This window comes from Colossoma macropomum, unplaced genomic scaffold (assembly GCF_904425465.1).
Source record: "Colossoma macropomum unplaced genomic scaffold, Colossoma_macropomum, whole genome shotgun sequence".
In the NCBI taxonomy this organism is placed as follows: Eukaryota; Metazoa; Chordata; class Actinopteri; order Characiformes; family Serrasalmidae; genus Colossoma; species Colossoma macropomum.
In genome coordinates, this window is record NW_023494810.1 from 22155770 (window position 1) to 22177578 (window position 21809).

The 21809-nt window shown below is 41.6% G+C and overlaps 1 protein-coding gene across 4 annotated transcripts in view; it reads right to left on the reverse strand.

Moving 5' to 3' along the window:
* foxp4 (forkhead box P4) overlaps nucleotides 1-21809 on the reverse strand; it is a 169918-nt gene that overhangs the window by 23718 nt on the left and 124391 nt on the right. For all 4 annotated transcript variants that reach the window (XM_036559387.1, XM_036559388.1, XM_036559390.1 and 1 more), the window contains 4 exons: nucleotides 19694-19898; nucleotides 17971-18069; nucleotides 15420-15524; nucleotides 4601-4688 (listed from right to left, as the gene is read on the reverse strand). In XM_036559387.1, the coding sequence (XP_036415280.1) occupies nucleotides 4601-4688; nucleotides 15420-15524; nucleotides 17971-18069; nucleotides 19694-19898 (497 nt within the window). The remainder of the gene's footprint in view (nucleotides 1-4600; nucleotides 4689-15419; nucleotides 15525-17970; nucleotides 18070-19693; nucleotides 19899-21809) is intronic.

A 21809-nucleotide genomic window follows, 5' to 3' on the forward strand; every position in this document is an offset into this window, starting at 1 on the left:
CCTCCAGCAAAGCCTCACCCTACCGGCTTAAAACACTCTCCACGGGTTTAAAAGAGGCCTCTTGTGCGCTATATTGTTTTGCAGTGTACATAAGGAGTGTATGTGCGTATATATAGGCTTGGGCAACTCACCAAGGTCACCTCAAACTTTACTTGCACTCTCTGTGTGCAAGAGAGTGAGATAAGAGAGAGATAAGGGATACAAGTTGATCTATTCTGATTGTGAACACATACATCACATGTCCACTCTATATTTTATATATTTTCTTACGGTTCACATATATTTGCGGATCAAAATGGGCCAATCCTATCAATAGGAAATCAGGAATCAGCCCAACAAATACTGTAGATGGGTCCATGCTTAAGGTGGGAGTTTTTTAAAGGGGCCCAGAGTCTATGTTTTTCTTCTGTATGTGTTTTATTTTCCGCATGAAGTCCACTTACAGCACTAGAGTGGATCTATGTACCAAATACAGTCACAGTTCATTTTACATTCACATGATTTTTCCAACTTCTCTTTATCTCTCAGAATTAAACAGGCTGTTTTTGATACTTTTAAGATGGTCAGCTCTATTGTGCCTCATTCAAAAGGAGTCTTGACTGAAATGAGCAGTAACAACACTATTTATCACTTCAACATGAAGGGACAGGCCATACAGCTGCAGGCTACATGGAAATGTGCTTATAGTTGTGATGTCACAGCTATAATGAATTCAAAACTGCAGAGTGGTATGTGCTGTATGGACTGGGTAGTGAAATTTTAACAAATGTTCACACAGCATGTCAAACTCTTGCTTCATAAACACAGGCTGACATTTGGTTTTCCATGATATGGGCCCTTCAAATTGTGCAGAGAAGCAGATGTGCATAAGAAGAAATGAGAGAACGTGTGAGAGAAAAGGTGAGAGAGCCAGAGAGGAAGAAGGAGATTCCGGACATCATCCTAAGAGCGTAATTCTCAATTTCTGTCGCGTCAGTAAGCTCAATGGGACCCTCACACATCATCTCTCAGCTCCGGTTACCCACGGCTGGAAACGAGCCTTTCCCTCGCTCTCTCTTTCTCTCTCTCTCTGATACTTGACTTGCAGCTGTACTCATCTCTGTATGACTCTGGTGAACTCTATTTACAGTGTGTCGCAGTGTTAGTGGTGCCTTCAGCTCAAAGCTGTAGCAAGAGCTACGGCAGTTATTTATATGGCTCTTATTACAGCAAACACTGGCACAAAGCAGCTTTAGAGAAATAAAGGTCCAGACCAAAAAAACCTGAGGGTGACAGTGGCAGTATAATTTTTCTAAGACAAAATATTAAAAAAGGACCAAGACAGTGTGGGTAATGCCTAATAATGGTTTTCAGTTGGATCATGAACACCACAAAATCATAAATAGGCTGTTATAACACATAAATAAAAAGGCAACAGTGACCATTCACTTGCCTAATAATGATTTCAACTACAATGAACAAGAAAAGACATTTCATGATTTAACAGCCCTAATCTGACTTGTGGTAAAATGATAATTACACCAAAACTATTATGCCTCACATAATTGAAATAATCTGATTTGCAAAATCTAAATAATACATTTTGCTTACTGCACAGGCCATCAAGTACAATACTATTTCTGCTGAAAAAGGTCCCTGCTGTTAAACTCTTGTTCAAGGCCAATTTCCCCCCCTCTGTTTTCCACTCTCTGCATGTTTGTGTTCTGCTGTGGTGCCCGCTGCTGCTAGCTGCCCGCCACCCTCCGGCCTGTTTATTTGCCCATTAGCTGATCTGTGTTTAATAAGGCAGCGGTCGGCACTGGTCAGCCGCTTAACAAAGCAGTGGAAAAAGTGAGCTTATGAGCACCCAGCGAGTGGGCAGGCAGGCATGGCTAGTCTGGGATGGCCTGGGTTGGCCTGGCACTTGGCAGGAGGACCAGTATTGCGGGGGGGTGGTCAATGAGAAGTAGGGAAATGTGGTATGACGGGGGCTGCCCCTTGCATTGTTTAACATCTCCCTATGAAAGCAGGATGAAGGAGCCGCACTACTATTCAAAAGTTTGGAATCATTTGTTATATAATAATAACCTATATAGACTTACACATTACAACTAGATGCCAAGATGTATGTATTTGTTAGATATTTTACTGAATATTTTAAGTTTTTCTGAGATCAAAAGGGGTGTACTAATGCTTATAACAGGCTGCTATTATGATAGTTGATTATTATATACAATGAAGGATGCACAAATTTTTTGGCTCATATTTTTGGCTTATTCTAATATTCTTTTAAAAAGTCTGTGTTGTTTTTATTGTTTATACTCCACTACTCTGCAAATATTTCAAGATCCAGAAATTAGAAATTTTATGATTGACTGAATTATTTCTTGAAGAATTAGAATTAAGATGAATAGTTGTGATGTCAGAGATTTACATCCATCACCAGAAGTTATTAAATGCTAAATAATGCACTCTAATTGTCACCACTTTTGAAATACTATGCGTTCTGCCCGTTTAATTTTAATACAACTTTATTCCCTTTGCCATGGAGCTTTTACCTCAGAATCATCTAAAATTTTTCCTTAGAATCATAGAATCTGTTCTATAGAATTCTTTTATCCTTAGATTAAAATGAGTTTCAACCCAGCAGAATTATCTGCAACCAAACTGTTTTTGAAGGGTAGCCTTTGCCGGGAGAGCTTTGCTGGTGAAGAGGTTATTTTTGGGATCGGACGAGAAAGACAGGCATGAGGCGTGAGAGATGGAAGAAGCGTCCCAGTTTTCGGGGCCGTTTGGCAGGCTGGGTGAACGTGTGTAGACAGGGGTCTTGGTGTGTGTTATTTGAGGCTGGAAGGCCTGAAGCGGCCCGTCAGAGTGTAAACACAACTCAAAGGGCTACGTCTCGCTGCTTATTTTACAGCTTTAAAGGAGAGGAAAGTCCAGGCTTCGGGCACTGACAGGTTACCTCACTCGTGTCACTGTGCATTAAAGTGTGCAAGAGCATGTGTGTGTATGTGTGTGTGGTCTTCTCCCAGACTCCATTTCCTACAGCCAGTAGGCCTTTTTTCCTAATGCGACCTAATGCGGCTGACCGATGGCTTGTCAGCGTGGGCCACTGCCCAGACATCATCAGTGTCCAGCCTGATCACGCGGTCAGACACTAGATTCCAGTGCTATCTTCACCATTCCCCAACAGCGAGGTTAGCTTAAACGCTTTGATGCACGCTAAACGCTTGAGTGATGGCTAGACGGATGCGTATTAGCAGCCAAATTGACTCGGAGGTAGCATCTTTGTTTGGCAGAGTACAATGCTGGAAGCAAGTGGGGGGGATTGTTTTTGCCCTTTGATGTTATACAAAGTGATATTTTAGAGGTGGATTTCAATGCTGTGGGCTGTAAATAATACCAAAGACAGTGAAGATGGCTGGAGACCTTTGTTGGATCACTTTTAAAAGGCTGTCTAGCACAGGACCAATTGCTCATGTTCAGAAGTGAATGTCTATGGCACTCTTCTTGAAATGAAAGTCTTTTTCTCCAACTGTTTAAAACACTATGCATTAACACCTTCATTAGACACTTAATATTCTATACTCTGAATTGTTTTGAGCTGATTTGCTCATTCTCTGTTAGAGAAAGAGATAAAAATTTTATGTGTATGTGTAAATGCACTATTAATTATATCATTTTATTAGTAATCAATTAAGTAAGCTATTGATTATTCTGGTGATTGACACTTTAAAGGAAGATATGGCTTTAAAGAGCCATTATATTTTCTAACATAAAAGAGTTTGATGTAACATGTAAATACTGTTTCGAAATTTACCATTAACTCCTAAGAGCATACAGTTTATACATGAACACTAAGCCGCAACAACAACCCATTTTTAATGTGTTTGTGACGTCACCAAAACCAACACATTAACATATACAGTCTACAGCAGTTTAGCTTCATCCACGGCACCTGAAGTTATAAGGAGTGTTTCAACCTCGAATCCTGGTTGAATGAGGCACAATACAAGGCAGTCAATTAGAGCATAGATCAATTACATACAACAGTCTTAAAGGCACAGTAACAAAACCAGTCTCCCTCTTACTAAGGGATAAAGAGAAGTTAGAAAAAAGGCAATGTAAAAATGAACTTTGAATTCATGTTCTTGGTACATAAATCCTCACAAACGCCACTAGTAGGTGCCAGGGAAAATATAAAATACAAAAAGAAATGTAGGATATGCATTTGTAACAATTTTGTCTATACTGAGTCTGCGAAAAGAAAAACAGCTCTCTTTCATTGAATTTTTTTTCATTTCTCTAATAAATGTGATAGTAAACATAACATAGTGTTGATATTTTCTGTGTGTAGAGCCCATTCCCAACAATGTTTATCACAAAAAAAATCTCAATGAGGTTTACGCTGCTATTTGCAATGAAACCCTTCAAATGTAAAAATACAATGTGGGGTAAATGCAAATAAATTAATGTGTACATCTGTAGGAGAACTGAAATTCTCAGCAAGCAAACTGCTAACTTGTCATTTCAGGTTTATCACTAAGATCGTTTTTAGTCGATTTTAGCCCCCCCCCCCAAGTTGATTAATCGATTAATCACGACATGTATATCTCACCTGGATCTCCAGCTGCTGAACGACCTGCATCTGCACCCGACACTGGGCCGTACTGCGGTCATCAAGGGCATGCTCATTGTTGAGGTGCCTGAGAGAGAGAGAGACAGAGAGCAACAGAGAGAGAGAGAGAAAAGAAAAGCAGTTCAATGAGGCGATGGGATATGAATGTGATAAGACCTCATACGAATGTAAACTCAAAAACCGCACTTGTAACTCTACCCAGAAGAAGAGCTCATTGTGAGTATACCCAAGGGCTTAGAGAGAAATCTGCCAACATGCTGAGGCATCTGCCACTAAACCATATGCTACTAGCCATGAGTCTGCTCATACACACACACACACACGCTCTTTGTAGGCCCGCCGCAGAGACGGATCAGGGCGTGTGCAGCGTGTGTTAGTGCTACAGCCACCACTGCCTGACAACACACACAAACACAGAGGTCACTTCGGCACCAGGCAGCCAGCGAGGACGTCCCGGCCAAGCATGACTTCATATAAACAAACAGCCACATCAAAATCCAGCCACCAGATAGTTGATTATTTTCCCATTTTGAGTGAGGAGCATTTTTTCGCCGCTCCTCTGGGTTTTTTTTACGACGGCCCCTCTAAGGAAACGCTCCACAATAGTGGATTTCCACCCAAAGAAACACTTTTCACTAGGCGTATAAACTTGATTTCCTCTAACGTGAAAATAAAAATAATTTGAGTACATGAAAGGGCCGGCGGCAGACCTTTCGGTGTACTGTAGTATTGTGCCTGTGTGTGTTTGGGTGGTGGTGAGGGAGTGTGTAACAATCAAGTGTTGTGCAATTGTTTTGGGATAAACAGGAGGGGGAAACAGCACGCACGCACACACAAATACTTTTATAGGCTTTTTCCTTTAGTCCTAACCTAGGCTGTGTACTATTAAAGAAATCATCTTAATAAAACCTCATATCTCTAAAATGGTCACTATATACGAGAAAGAAAAAAGCATTCTTAACTTTAATGTACAGTAATGTGCAATAATCTAAGACAACTCATCATTTATTTAATTCCCAATCAAGTACTTCATTTTTCAGGAGATATTCCAGAGGAGATTAGATATAAGACAATCCACTTGAAGAAGGACGAAGGGAATAAGTCAAAAGAGAAGTTTCCAAAACGGAAGTTCAAAAAATTATTAAACGACACAGAGTAAATTATTAAACGACACAGAGAAATCATGCAGGACCTGAAAGACCACCAAACTGTCTCCATCAGATAAATAGTACTTAAAGCTTTTATCTTTAAGAAGAAAGGAGAAAATCAAGCTCCACTCTTGTTTCAGATCTGAAAAGTTCCACAGGTGTTTCTGTCCATCCTTCCACTGTGAGAAGACGATTCAACACTATGGGTCTGAATGAATGTGCAGCTGTCAAGAAGCCATTACTGAGAAATGGAAATTTACAAATCCAACAAGAACCCAGACCTTAACATCACTGAATGTGTTTGGGATTACTTGATGAGAAGCAGAAAATGCAACCAAGTTCTAAGACTGAACTTCGGAGGTGTGGAAAAATATCCCTGCAGATTTCTTTGGAAAACTGAAAGCGAAGGGCCACGAAGTTAAATACTGAAAAAGCGGTATTATATTTAGTTGTTTGACTTCTGTGTAATTTTCTGTTAAATATACATTTTCTGCTTTTTTCCTAACACTGAAAAATGAGTAAGATGAAGATTTTATTCTAAATGTTTTTGGATAATCTCTTTTGGTCTACTCATCATAAATTTTCACACATTGTAAAAGGTGGCTGAGGTTATCAAATGGTGTGTAATGTCCGGATACAGTAATTTAGAAGTATCAGTCAGCGTAAGAGCCTTCTTCATCATGAGGGGTCTACAATGTCACAGGTGTCCAAGTTTCTCCTTACCCAAAAGTAAAAGAGGCACCTTTAAAAGCAGGATGTTGTTACTATTTCATTTAATTTTGTTTCAAGTTAAAAAAAAATAATGTGCTGCAGGCCATGAACTCCATGAGTGGGAGGAAAAAAAGAAAACACCTGGATATGATATCATTTGTTTTTCGGGGGAACAGTCAGCAAACTCCGACTCACAATCTCGGAGCGCGGCCGACAGTCGTCCAAAACGATGTTTTTCTTCGTGAAGCAATCGCGTACCTCTCCGAAAACAAAACAAACAGATGATGAATAGCGAAAAAAAAAGAGTGAGAAAGGGGAGAGATGAGAAGGCGGAGGGAAAATAAGCGAGGGATGAAGTCAGAGTGAGAGAAAAGAGGGGAGTTTGAGCGATTGACAGGAGAAAGTTGGAAAAGAGGAAGGAAGGAGGGGGAGGAGGGAATGCGTACTGCTATAGCGATAGCGAGAAAAACACATATAAGAGAATAAAGAGGCTGTGTCTGCCAGGCTAACGTGTGGAGGGACTGGGTGCTAAACTGTAAATAACCCGGATAGGGCTGGACGGAGGCATGCTGGGAAAGATCACAAGGTCTCCCGTCCTTCCCCATCACAGGAAACAAACAGTTTAGACAGTTAAAACACACACACACACACACACACACACACACACACACAATGCCGCCACCGCTCTAGAATTTTATGTGCCAGTGTGCTGATCTCAAATCTGTAATCTTTTATAACAGATAGATCCGGTTCTAAAATCTGATAAAAATAAAATTCTGGATGTGCACACATATGATCAGATGAATTCTGTTTTAATGTGCCACTGTGCATAAGTCAGAGACCACCCTTCACTTAATTTCTAGTAAAAATGACAATTAAATACATATTACTGATTTTCATGAGATATTTATAGGGAGATTACATGCAAGATATTTAACTTGTGCAAAGAAGGAGACAGTCAAAGGAAAATGAATGAAAAAAACAACAATTTCAGGAGTAGGTTTTGGGTTGAGGTTAAGATTAGGGTTAGGATTAGGGCCAGGGTTAGGGTTAGGTTTTGCGTAATGGAAGTGATATTTTAACAATACATCTACTTAATGTAAGTAATGTATAAACAGAACATCTACAAGATATTTACTTCAATGTTTTCAGATGCTTCACTACTGCTACTTCACTGATATGTAGTTGATGTGTTACTGATAATCTGTTGAGAATTTGTTAATCATCTACAAAGGACCACTCCAAATAAAGTGTTTCCACAATTTCCAAAATGGGAATTCAAAAAAGGATTAAAACTTTCAGAGAAAATGTGATTCCTAATAACTCCTAAGACCTGCTAGACAACCAAAGCTTGAATTTTTGAGAGGAAAATCAAGCTCCACTCTCCAGAAAAAATCCACAAGTGTTTCTGTCAATTCTTCCACTATGGGTCTGAAAGGATGTGTAACTGTCAAGAAGCAAATACTTGCACATCAAATCTCAGAGTTCAGATCTCAACTTTACTAAATATGTTTGGGATTACACGGACTGTGAAAAGCAGAAAATGCAACCAACTTCTAAACCGGACTTTAGAGATGTGGGAAAAAGGAAAACTAAAAGCATGCACCTTGAAATAAATGTAATGAAGGAAAAGAGTGGACGCTAAATACTGAAAGATCTGATGTAATGTGTAGTTGTTTTTGTGTGATTTACTGCTAAATATTTGCTAATTTTTTTTTTTACTTGGTTTTGTTACTTTTCTATGCACCACAATAATCTGCTTGGCTCAGGCAGTGAACACAAGCTCAGTATAGCCATATTTCCTTTAGTTCTGGCGTTTCAGTGTGGAAGGAAAATGAGGGAAAAACATATGGACGGAAAACAATGACATGAAAACCATTTTCAAATGCACCCGTATTAGTGTGGACAATCAGCTGCTTATATGACCGCACACCTGGTGAGGCCATAGGACCCTGAGGTCAGGGGTCATGAGAGTGTCCAGGGAAGAGAAAAGGAGGGAACAGTGGCGTGCTTGGACTTCCCCTTTACGGAAATCAAGTTAAAAGGTTTCTTCCTCAGGCTTCTAAGCCCATAAAGTATGCGCTCTCTGGGGTCTGAAGGTTTGAGGATTAGTTTATCCCGAGGGGAGAATCCCCATGTTAAAAAGCAAGGCTACATCAGACACCCCCCTTCCCACCCCTTCGCTGACTCATATCTCATAAGCGCTGATCTACAAATCACACGTACTCCCCTGCTAACTCACGGCCTAAATCTCTCCGATAATTCTGTCCATCGGGGAATTCCCTCACTGTGTTTTCCACCGTCACGCTCAGCAGTGGGCGGACGAGTGGACTGGATCCTGGCGTGATGACAGAGCATCGTACCGACTCCAGTAGGCTGCCGAGGAAGACTCTTAAAGTGATAGCTTGGCAAAAAGATCAAATTTACACAATTTCCCCTTGACCCAAATGTAGTCAATCAGCCAAGACAGGTTGAAGTTTGCACTGGAGCATCATATGTGTTTCTGGCACTGTTGGAGTTACAGTTATCTATGAAATGTCTAGACAAAAGTATGGATGCACAATGAATGGAATCATATCACTATTGACAGCTAATTGTTTAAAATATGCATCAGCACTGAATAGTTGCTTAGATTTGACAGATGATTCAAACCAATTTTTGATGAACCATTTACTGTATTTTGGAAGTTGAGAATGGTTAAGTAACAGCTAAAATGTCTGTGTTTTATTCATGTTACTGTATTTGTGATCCTCTACAAATAAATATGACATTTCTCTGTATTGCTAATTGACGATCTAGTCACAATGTCTACCTTTCACAAATGCATATTGCTGTTGTCGGAAGAAAACCTCATATCTCCATTTTTGTTTTTCAGTTTTTGACACAATATGAAAACGCCTGTCGCCCTTTAAATTGTGTGTAAATTTCATGATGGACGGACCAAAACAAATGGCCCAAAATGACTTGAAAAATGAAAAATATCAGACAGTGGTATTGGCCCACAGTTCCCATACTGGTGCACCCAAGAAAACAGTATAAAGAAAATTCAGGCTTTAAGACTGTTTTAGTCACATGATGTATTTTTGTTAATTTCTTGTAGATTTCTAAGAGTATGTCATCACACAAACTCATTTATTTGTGATTACTTAACAATTTGATGCTGTATGAGACAGATTTAGGAATGATTTAGGCATTATGCTAATGATTAAAGTAAGTAAGGTTCCATTATTTGTTGGCTACATTAGCCTAGCAGCTCCAGTGTAAAACTAAGAAGCAAACTTCATACATCAACTGTGTCTTGGTTGACTGTCTATATTTGGGGAGGTATGGGGAAAATTTCTGGTAAGGGGAAAATGGTGTGATTTTTTGCCAAACTATTGCTTTGAACTCTGCCGCTTGATCTCATCCTCCAATCTTTGAGTATTTCTCTGCACTTCTTCGTCTGTCCATTCCTCACTGATGGACGCACAGCATCAGTGTCCAGGGCACTTTTTTGTTTTTTTGTCCTGAGAGCGCCAATTGTGAGGAGGCGGCTGTTCGCAAAAAATTAAACGAAAACAATGATGTCACCCACTCCACAAACCCAGGCGCAGATAGCAGTTTTTCCCCGCAAGCAAATGATGATAAAAACATGATCTCACCCCTCTTTTCCTTCTCTCACTCTCTTTCTCTCTCTCTCCCTCTCTCTCAACAGAAGGACACACCACAAGCTTTATGGCACATAATAAACAGTAGCCGCATTTTTTCCGAGGGACCCGACAATGAGGTACTGTTTACTTGCTGCGCCCCAACCGGGATCTAAGCAGCATTTACGACAGCTTAAGAGAAAGCGCCACGGGCCGGCCCCAACAAAAGGCCAGAGTATTCTAACACATGTAGTCGCGGCATGCCAGAGAAAATTGAACATCATTAAAAAGCTCAAGGGTGAGGGAGAGAGAGAGAGAGACAGAAAGACAGAGAGACAGAGGGACAGAGGGGGTAATGAATGACTGTTTTATCATACTTGTGCTACTCTATAGCAAAAAAAGGACAGAGATGGCCATAGCTGCTACAAGTGGCAGGCAGCCAGTTGGGGCTATAGAGGAGAAAAAATAAAGACCAGACAGAAAAAGAGAGAGAGAGAGATGGAGAGACAGAGAGAGAGGGAAAGAGCGAGGGGGTAAGAGAAAATAAATGAAAGAGAGAGAAAGGTAGAGAGGAAAACAGAGTGAGAGAATGAAAGAAAGAGAGACAAAATGAATGAGTGTTTTGTCATACTTATGCTACTATATAGAAAAATGACAGAGAGGCAGTCAAAGCTGCTACAAGTGGCAGGCGGCCAGCATGGGGAGAGAGAGAGAGAGACAGAGAGAGAGAGAAAGAGAGAAAGAGAGAGAAGGTGAGTTGCACACAAAGAGAGAGAACGGGGGATAGAGACAGAGAGAAAAAGGCAGAGAGAATAGGAAAAAAGCAGAGAAAGAAAGAGACAGTAAAATGAGAGGGCAACAGAGAAAGAACGCAAGAGCGAGTGAGGCAAAGCGAGAAAGAGTAAGAGTGGGAAAGAGAGAGTGAGAGAAAGCAAGCTGAGGAGAGAAAGAAAAGGAAGAGATAAATAAACAGTGAGAGGTGTGTGAGGGAAAGAGAGAGAGAGAGAAAAAGAAAGAGGGCAAGAGATGAACAGCAAAAGGGTGAACAAGAGAGGAAACGAGTGAAGAAAAGAGAGAGAGAAGGAGCTAGTGTACCATATCCTCTCTCTCCTCTGACAGTGATGAGTAAAATGTGCTGGCTGGGTCGTGGAGCTCAGGACTGACAGCATTATCTGTCACCCCCTCCCTCCTTTTCTCTCCCGTCTTTCTTTTTTCCCCCCTATCCCTTTCTCCGCGTGCCCCTGGGCTATGTGAAATGAGACACCGCGCAACCAAACAACAGCTTTGCTCTTAAAACTTTCCCAGACTCTCTGGCTCTTTGATGTGTGTGTCAGCGGGCCATCATCTCTCCGCTCCCGCTCCTCAGGCCCGTCGCCAGGGACGACGGCAGCTCATTTGCATGAGGTGGAGTGGCTGCCTGTCAGAGTGGGTGACCCCCGGAGGGGGTGGAGCCCCGGAGCCACAGGCTAAACACACAGGACCACTGGGCTGTATATGTTCATTAGTGGCTCACTAGGTCAGTGAGAGAGAAAGAGAGAGAGAGAAAGAGAGAGAGAGAGAGAGAGAGGGGGAACGCCCTGACCTGTACAATAACAAAACAGAGGAAGATCCTGAGAGATAGAGAGAGCAAAGAAGAGAGAGAGAGAGACGTAAAACTTTGTAACATGCTTTGGCAATACACATGTAACACTGTCTGTCACGCCAATTAAGCACCTTGAATTGAACTGAATTGAGAGAGAGAGAGAGAGAGAGAGCGAGTAAGAGAGAGAAGAGTTGTAATTGTTGTTGTTATTATTGTTGTTACTGTTAGTGTTATTATGCTGTGTCAATGTTGTACTTGATACAGTCATACTATTAAAGCTATCTTGAACTGAGAGATAGATAGAGAGAGAGTGAGAGAGACATAGAGATAGTATATATCTCAGGACTCTGTGTGTTCAGTGGGCTCTGCAAGGCCTCTAGGGCAGCAGCAGTAGTAGTGGTGTGAGTCACCCTCATATGACAGGCAAACGTGTCAGACCCCTTCCACTGTGAAGTCTCATTATTTTAACACACAAAGACAACGGTGCTGTTTACCAGCCCATTCATGCTCTGATCTACTCCCGCTTTATCTCCCCAATCCCCCCTCCACTGCACCCCCCACCATACACCCCACCATCCCTAAAGACCCCCGACCACAACACACTCGCTCCACAAGAGTGAGGGATGGAGAGAAAAAAGAGGAAAGAGGATGGGGAGAGAGGCAGACAGAGACGGGGGGTGGAGGGTGGGGGCTCCTTTTTGATGTCTTTGCTAGTGTTCAAGAAACAAAGGGGTCTAATTGTAAATGAGCTAATTAAGTAAACCGCTAACGAAGCATGAAAACAATTTGCTTGACCCGACGGAGGAGTGCGCAAGGGACGCTGGGGAGAGGAAAAGAGAGAGAGAGAGAGAAGAAAGAGAGAGGGAGCTAATCAGGGCCTGACAGCAGTGAGGAGTTACGGGCAGCTACCTGACAAGACACACACATATGCTCAAAACCAGGGGATAGGGCAACAGAAAGGAAAAGGGGTTTCAAGGGATATGTCACTATGGTTACTCAGTGGGGCATGACCTGCAGACATGTGCAGACTGGCTTCCTGGAAGAAAGCATTAAGTGCAGCTTTGGGGGAAAGTCATGTGAGAAAGCCAAACTGAAGCAAGAAAGTCTAGAAAAAAAAACTAGGCGACAGACTGAGCATCCACATCAGGGTCAAGTTTCAGATTCTGCCATCTTCATAACTCATCACAATGAGCAGTTTTATTGGCTTTAATAGCTGAATGAAAGCTTCACTACTCAACATGCTGATACTGTAACATGGGCTCATTTTAAAGTGGAAATACTGATGATTTTTAGCTTTCAAATATGTCACTGCTGTAGCTTTAGGCAGCTCAAAGTATTTAACGAACAACTGGTAAAAAATAAACGAATAAAACAAGATCATGGCATAGTGGGCTGCTGTGACATCTAGTCAGGTTCTTGCTACTATGCAGCTCCTATAGACTGGTTGTTTACAGACTTAAGCCACAGTCATACTGAACACGGGTAAAATCTGCCTTGCGAGAAAGCCAGTTCACTTGAATGGGAAAAGACACAAGAATGTAAAAATCAGCTCACTTCTGGCAGTGTTAAATCTTGCCTCATGTCAGGTTCATCTAGGTGAACTTTGATGCAAATCTGGGAACCGTCAGCCAATAGCATAAAATGCTGTGGCTTCTTCATTCTGAAAAATGTCACTTGTCACAGTTGCAATAAAAAGTTACCTAATTTTAACTGTTTTATGGAACTATACGCTCCCTCCAAAGCCAATGAGAAAAATAGCGAGGCGGCAGTCCAGTGTGACTGTAGCTTTAGAGTGATCTAAATCTGTCTTTTTTTAAGGTGCAGCCTGTATCTTGTACTTAAAAAGAAGCAAGACGCTCTTCTTAGGGGGCATGTTAACACATTTGATAAGTAAGTAAACATGAGAGAGAGTGACAATCAATAAATATTTTGAAACTGACACATACAAATGAATAGACTATTCAGATTTTATTGGACAACAGCCAAAACTAGCTTTTCCTTCATGCTGAAAAAGTGACTGATATTGATTGGTCAGGCGTGGATCATGCTTTTGTGTGTGCTCAGTGGCTTTTCAGTTTAATGCATGATTTTAAAACAGAAGTCTGTTGTGCAGGCTGGAGGAGTGCTTTTCGGTTGCTCCATAGACAATGATGAAAAGAAGAGTGCTTGAGAGAGTTGGAAGAGGCAGCATTTGAACGTCATCTGCAGTGGTTCAGTGCTGAAGGTGCATTATAAGCACTCAGAAAAGTGCATTATATTTTAAGCAACAGTTAGTTCCAAATATATAGTGTGATTGGTTGAGAGGCATTTTACCCATGCTTATATCACATAATACATTTCTCACTACAGCTGGATTGTTCTGCTGAGCAACGGTAGCTAAGTAATGGCTTGTTTTATGCTACAGCTAATCGTTACTACGTTTCTACTTGTTTTTAGCACTTACAAAAACAGAAATGGATAAAATTTGATAACTTTTATGAGACAATATTTGACTTTCAGTCCAGTTGGTCAGATTGTTCATCAGTTGACAGCTATGACAAAACAACTAAGCAAACTAAAATTAGCCAGAAACAAACAGAATGCAATTTTGCAAACAAGATGGGCTGTAATCTGCTTTACAGACTGGACTGAACAAAATTATATTAAGGTTAATCTGGCAAATATTGAAAAAGCTGAGCTGAATGAGTTTTATGGTTCTACCCAAAATGCGAAAGGTAGAAGGACTTGCGTATACTAAAACACATTTGATACAATGTTCAGAGCTTGTTTTACTTTTTTATTTATTTTACAGGACTGTTGCAATAGAACACTTGAGGTTGTGCATTATCGCAAATAACATGACAGCTCTGATGAAGGATTTTACTCACATTCGGCTCATGCATGTGACCGAATGTTACACGCGATAACGCTCTCCCTCTCCTGTTCTGCTGCTTAAACTGATCACAATAACAACAATGTATTATTATATCGTCTACCCCTGGTTCACAAACAGTAAATGCTAGAATGTTCTTTGTAGCTCAGAACTACTTTTAAGCGCATATCTTACTCACAGGTAAACCATGAACTAAACTCATATAGTACTACATAACTGGTGAAAGCCACTGGTGTTCCCCTTTAAACAGTGACAGGGGACATTGTCAGTGTGTTTAATTTGACAGTGATGTGTGTTTCTAGCATGGCTGCCCTCCAGTTGTACACAGTGTTCAGTCCCACACCGACGGAGAATCTCTCACTCCTCCACCAGCAATAATCTCTCTCTCCTCCACCTCGCTGTGGAATTCATCCCTCTCTTTTCTGTTCAAACATGATACCTAAAAACCGATACCACTCTCTCGATCGTGCTCTTTCTGGTTCTCAGGCTCATATTAACCTGTTTGCGTGACAGAGTGACGGAGAGTGCTTATTTTGTCACCAAACCGCAAGCTCATCAGATGAAGCACATGGAAGATGAAGGGACATTAGCTACAGCAAAGCTAAGTTTGTTTGTGGAAGACGGACGGCAGTGAATGTTGGGTCATCATCAGTTCATGAGAGTTAAAGCCCAGTTGTTGCAAATGAAACTAACGTAAAATATGTAATTACTGACGTATGCCATAGGTCTTACGAAAATGACGAGGCCTAACTTCTTGGTGCTATAACATCTTTAAAGGACAGGAGTTCAACTCCCTCGCTTTAGATGGTTTAGGTGTTGTGTGTATGAGTGGGACAATACTTGACTGACAGTCACTCACTTGATAAACTGGCCCATGTCTTCACAGAGCGCCTCGCAGCCTGGCCATTTACACTCGCCGTGGCCATAGAGCGGATGCGAGGCTGTGTGCTCCTCATGGGTTGAGCTGAAGGACAGAGAGAAAAGAAGAGGAAAATTGGTTAGTTTGTGCCTCTCCAGCTGAAAACTCCCACAACATAGATTCTAAAATATCTACTACAAAATCTCACTGCCATTACATTACTCAACAACATACCCATCAGCTACAAAGGTGAGAGACACTGTTTAAATCAGTGGGAAGCTGCACTAAAAGCGTCATTCAGAGAATATAAAGAATAATGCCTCTATAGGGGCATAATAAGGATTGCAGCAGGTGAAGTTTCTTAAAAAGAATAATAAGATGAATACTGTTTGCACAACTAGTCAGACAGACAAAAATTACTTTTTCATTTAAGGAGAACATGTATTTTGATTGTTGCAACAAAACCTCATATTACAAAAATTGTAACTTCACAGGAGACGGAAAAACACTCATAATGGTCTATGTAAGTTAATGTAAAGAGATTTTAATCCAAATTATTTTGACTTATTCAATTGGTCCGTAAGTCCTGAAATTTTCACACAATGTAAACAAGAGCTGGTGACAAAAATGGAGACACAAGGTTCTGTTCCGACCCTGATGATACACAGTGCCCCAGTTTGTCTCTGGTTTTCCTACAAAGTCAGAAAATCAGGACTTTTGTCCTCAAAATGTACAAAACACACACAGACTCTTCTAGAACTGTGGCAGGTTAAATAGCTTTTAGACATAGTGTGGCCCCAAACTGCTTGTCAGCACATAAATGCACACCATTCGACTATTACATAGCAATGAAATCTGACATCCAAGTCTCAATGGTGCACCACTGCTGAAAAAGCGTGCATACTTCTCTTGCGGGCTGGAAAGCTTGGACGTTTCCAGGGTTTTTTGACATATCTTCTGAATGGCAGCGTCCTTTCAAAAACACCTGATGTGAGTGACATTGTATCCTCTGTCAGCTTCCAACTTCTTTCAAAGCGTCCAAAAACAGCCAACCACGAACGAAAGGCCTAAAAACATTCCGCCGTTTCTCGCCAACTTCTTCAGCCATCTCGCTTACGGATAAGGTGGCTTTGAAGCACTGACAGAGTGAGCTAGTGGAGTGTGTTGGGGGGTGGACTTGTGTTTAGTTTGAGATGCTGCCATTGTGTTTGTTGTGGGCGGGCAGCTGGAGTTGCAGGGTTTGGATCACGTCTTCTGGTCTGGCTTCTCTAAAGACCCACAGCAGTTTTGTCTCTCTCTCTCTCTCTTTCTCCCTCTCTCTCCCTTTTTCATTCTCTTCCTTTTTGCTCTCTGCCCTCTCTTTCCTCTTCTCTTTCTTGCTTTCTCTCTTTACCCTCATCTTTGCCTCTCTGTCTGTCTTCTTTCCCTTCTCTCATCTCTTTCTGTCTTTTTCTCTCCCTCTTGTCTGTCTTTTTTCTCCCTTCTTCATCTCTTTCTCCCTTTCTTCCTCTCATCTTTTTATTTCTCTCTATATATTGCTCATTCTCTTTTCTTGTGTTTTCTCTCTTCTTTCCTGCTTTGTCTTCATCTTTCTCTTTACATTTTTCATTCTCTTCTCAACTTTGTGTTTCATTTTTTCATTCTTCATCTTTCTTCAACTCTCTCCCTAAGTTTTTTCTCTCAGCTTCTTTCTCGTCATTTGCCTTTTTCACTTCTTGCCTCGTCTTGTTGTCTCTCTTCTCCCTCATCTCTTTCTCTGTATTTTTCTTATTTCTTTCTCTCATTTTTCTCTATTTCTCTTTCTCTTTTTCTCCTTCTGTCTCTCTCATTTGCTTCCTCTTTCTCCTCTCTCTCTCTTTATCCCTTTCCCCCTCTTTCTCCCCTGATCTCTCTCTCTCTCTTTTTCTCTCTCTCCCTCTCTCCCTCAAACAGGCATCTTTCATTTCAGTCCCTGGCTAGCGGCCATGGGTTAGCATGTAGTGCAGGCTTTAGCAGGAGCATTGCGACCGCAGTATCTTCTGTCATGTGTCTGATTGCTGCTAAGCATGAGTTAGGGTAAGCGTGTGTGTGTGTGTTTTGCTTGTGGTGGTTGAGGGTCCGGGGAACTCTTCCCAAATCCACATCAGAGTGCTGTTTAACGCAAAGCAGCTTGCTTGCAGATGAGGTTCCCCCTGATGTGGAGCGCACACACACACACACACACACACAGACACACACTCCATTCTCTTTGTCAGATGTGCTGGCAGTAGAGAGCCCACTCAATTCAGAAGCTGCTCCGTCTCTAGACATTACAAACTACTGGCAACCACACTGTCCACATGCGCCATGCATTAGCCTCGCCGCACTGTTTTTCTTCTGCTCGGCATGTGTGTGTGTACGCGCGTGTATGTGTGTGTTTGTGTGTGTATAACTTTGGCCCAGCATGAGCACACAGTCAGAAGAAATGAAGGGGTTAGAACACCCAGTAAAATGGAGAACAGAGAACACACACTGACTTCACCAAGCCCATGCATCATTACGAGGGTGTGTGTTTGTTTGTGTGTGTACTCACTGGGTGCTCTGCAGAGGAGTGCCTTTGGAGTAAGGCGTGAGATGCTCGTCACTGGACTCCCCCTTGGTGAAGGACGAGATCCACTCAAAGAGTCTTGCTCTTTAAAAATGGAGAGAATCCGTCAGGACCCCCAAACAAGGGGCCACATACACATGCTTGCTTTCATACAATGTTAGGAGATGGACGTGGCCATATATATATATATATATATATATATATATATATATATATATATACTTAGCACTGTGCAAAAGTCAGAAACCACAAGTAGTTAATTTTTCAGAGTCCGGAAAAAAACATCTATATTACAGCTTCCTTTCTTTTTAGGAGACTTGCTTTCAGTTTTGCTAGGAATTCTGCAGAGATATTTTTCCACATCTAAAAAAGTTCAGTATTAGAAGTTGTTGGCATTTTCTGCTTCTCATAATCCATGGAATCCAGAACACATTCAGTGATACTGATCCAAGGCTATGAGTCTGAAAGGATGTGTAGCTGTCAAGAAGCTGTAAATGAGAAAAGGAGGGAAGAGAGAGCAAAATCTGCAAATCAGCCGCTCCAAACCGCCCCACAGTCCAGACCTCAAAATCGCCAAATGTCTTTGTGATTTCCTGGATTATGAGAAGTTGAAAATACAAACTGAACTTTGAGGTGTGGAAAAATGTTCCAACAGATTCCTTTGTTAAACTGAAAGCAAGTCTTCTGAAAACAATGAAAGCTGTAAAAATGGCGACACACTGAACAGTGAAAAAATACATTATATTTAGTTGTTGAGGCTTCAGTGTAATTTTCTGTTAAGTACATGTTTTCTGTTTTTTTACAGAAGGCATGGAAAAATATCCCTGCGGATATTTTGAAAAACTGAAAGCAAGTCTCCTGAAAAGAATAGAAGCTGTAATAAGGGCAAATGGTGGACACAATAAGCACTGAAAATGGCTGTCTTGACTGGAAACTAAATAAATGAAGGGTGGTCTCTCACTTTGCACAGTACTGTACAAAACCTATCATATATGTATAAATGTAAGTACCTGTATGTAATAAGACTTTTTAAGACTAATCCGCCTAACCTAGTAACACAGTTAATAAAAACAAAAGTTCCACCCTATCCATTTAAAAACTAAACTTTAAACTTTATAAAATCACAATTACTTTTTTTGGTCCTCACATTATAAGTTATCCTCTGCTCTTTGTCCTGAAAACGTACAAAAACAAGCACCACACTTACGCACACACACACCTTTCCCACCTGGACTAAACCAGTGCACTTTTATCTTCGCCACACACACACACATGCTAAACTAACACAGAGGCGCCAGGGACGCTAAAGGCATGCTATATTTTGAAGAACTCGCACAAGCACCAAATATTAAATTAACCCAGGGCACTTTACACCTGCACATCAAATGAGACCCTGACAGCACTGGCCATGAAATATTAGATTTGAGAAAACAAAACACATGTTCATGAAATTTGGGCATTTCAGCAATGTGCCACTTACTTACAGGATGTACTTCATCTGAAAAATACCATGCTATTCATATCATACCCCAGATGTGCTTTTAATACCTCATCAGTCTTCCATTTGGCCCACATTCCAGTGTCAGAAACTTCTCAAAACAGCTATTACAGAGTGAGGGTCAAAGGCAGAGGCATAATCCACATTAACAATACATACCTACCTCTGAGGCTGTGTGTTTTGAGCTTTCGCATTTGAGGCTTTACTCACCTGTCTCTCTTTGGAGTGTGCACAGAGTTCTGTCCATTTGGCAAAGGATGATGGGGGATCTGAGGTGAGACCTTGGAGGCCGAGTATGAGGTAGAGTTGGAGCTGTTGGTGCTCAGGTCGAGGCCTTCATGCTTAATGGCCTCCTCTGCGCTCTGCACGCTCGCCACATCCTTCCACAGCTGCTGCAGGTCCGTGGGACACATGGCTGAAGAGAGAGACAGAAAGAAAGAAAGAAAGAAAGAAAGAAAGAAAGAAATCACTTTAAAAAAGGAATCTGAAGGAAAACATCTAAAGGAATCAAATAACTAAAGTAAATAAAAAACTAAATCGTTTTTTGTAAATATGTTCGTAAATGTGGTAGTGCTTCAAAAATATTCAAGAATTTTATTTTGTCCAAAAAATAAGCACATACTGTATTGTATATTATTGCAATCAATTATAATCCATTATAACACTCTTAAATACACACTCCAGGCCAAACATTTGAAAGCAACCCAAACTTATTTTTTCAAGGCAAAACAGAAAGTGAAATAGTTATTTACATAAAGTAAAAGGGTTAGAGGGTTAAACAACAGCGCTAGTGTACAACTAACTGATTTCTCATCTGTTTCGCTCCTGGTGATTCTCTTGCAGCTCTAATCAGATCCACTCACTCAGATGCTCCCGAAAGTTTTTTAAAAGATGTGAATGTCAAGAATGTATAAAGAACTGATGAAAGTAGAGTAGTTATCAACAAAGAGCGTGAAAGCTTTTTCACTGTAATATGTTACAGTGAGCGATCACTACAAACTAGTGAAATACTGTGGAATAGACCTCTATTGCGTTGGTTGTTGATAAATTAACTCAGTTGTAAAATACTTCCATATTTTTGTCCTGTAGTATAACTGAACTTCACAAAAACAATGAAAATTGGGTCTCTATTAAATTGGGCATTATTAAGAGAAGTAGTTTGCATGCACTACAAAGACTATACATAAGCGATCATTTTATTTGTATTTCCGCTGAGATGCAACAGCCACAGGCTGTGAGAGATACTCTAAGTGTGTGTGAGGAGTGATGGGGATGCCTCCTCTTTATCACCCCCTCCCTCCTCCAGCCTTTTCTTGAACGCATGCCAACTGGCACAGCGCGTCTCTCCCTGGTAGATCATAAAGCCTTGCAGCACGCTGACATTAGCATGGCAAACCCATAAAACACCAGGCTTGCCCCACGCCACACTCGGCCGGGTGAGCGGGACTTGTTAACTTCGTGGGAGAGCAGCAGCAGCAGCAGAAGAGGAGGAAAAGAAGCTTGTCCCAAATCGGAGGAAGCGAGCAGCTAATTCCAGCATGTTTTTGTTAGCTTTCCACATCTCTGCAATTCCCCCGGCTGCCCCTATTTGTAATTATTGCTGTCCCGACCAACATCGCTGCCCCCTTCTGTCACCGGCCGTATTAATCTTGGCGAGGTACTTTCTTTTCTCTCTCTCTTTTTTCCCCTACTCTTTTTTTCCTTCAAACTTGCTGAATTCAGGGTTGTTTTTGTTCCTCTCACTTTTCCTCTACTTTCAGCCGCAACAGAGGAGGGGGCTGCAGGTTGAAGCAAGGGGATGGAGGGAGTGAAGAAAGGCAGAAGAAGCAGGAAAGGAGGAGGGAGTAATTCCATTGGTCACTTTACACCACCATCCCCACCAGCCCCCACCCCCCATCCACCCTACCCTGAGCATGTCTGGCGCAAGCTGTTCCCGAAAAGCCACAGCCTGCTATGCTATCACACATGGCAGGGACTTAATAGCAATCCAAATATTATGTCTGGTGCGTCGGCATTCTTGTCTCGAGCCCCGCCAAAACAAAACTCCTGGCTGGGGCCTCTGCTCTTGGCTCTCAACAGGACGGGTGCTGGGGGGGTGATCTGCAGCACCACTTTAAGCTTCTGACCTGGCCACCCCCCTCCCCCTTTATGAGACAACCTGCCGAAGCAGCAAAGAGCCACTGGTCCCCTCTGACCCCTACAAATCACCACTGGTGGGGCAAGAGACACAGCAATGAAGAAAGAGGGGAAAAGGAAGACGGAGAGAGAGAGACTGAGTGAACCAAGGGCGATACAAGAGAGAGAGAGAGAGAGAGAGAGAGAGACA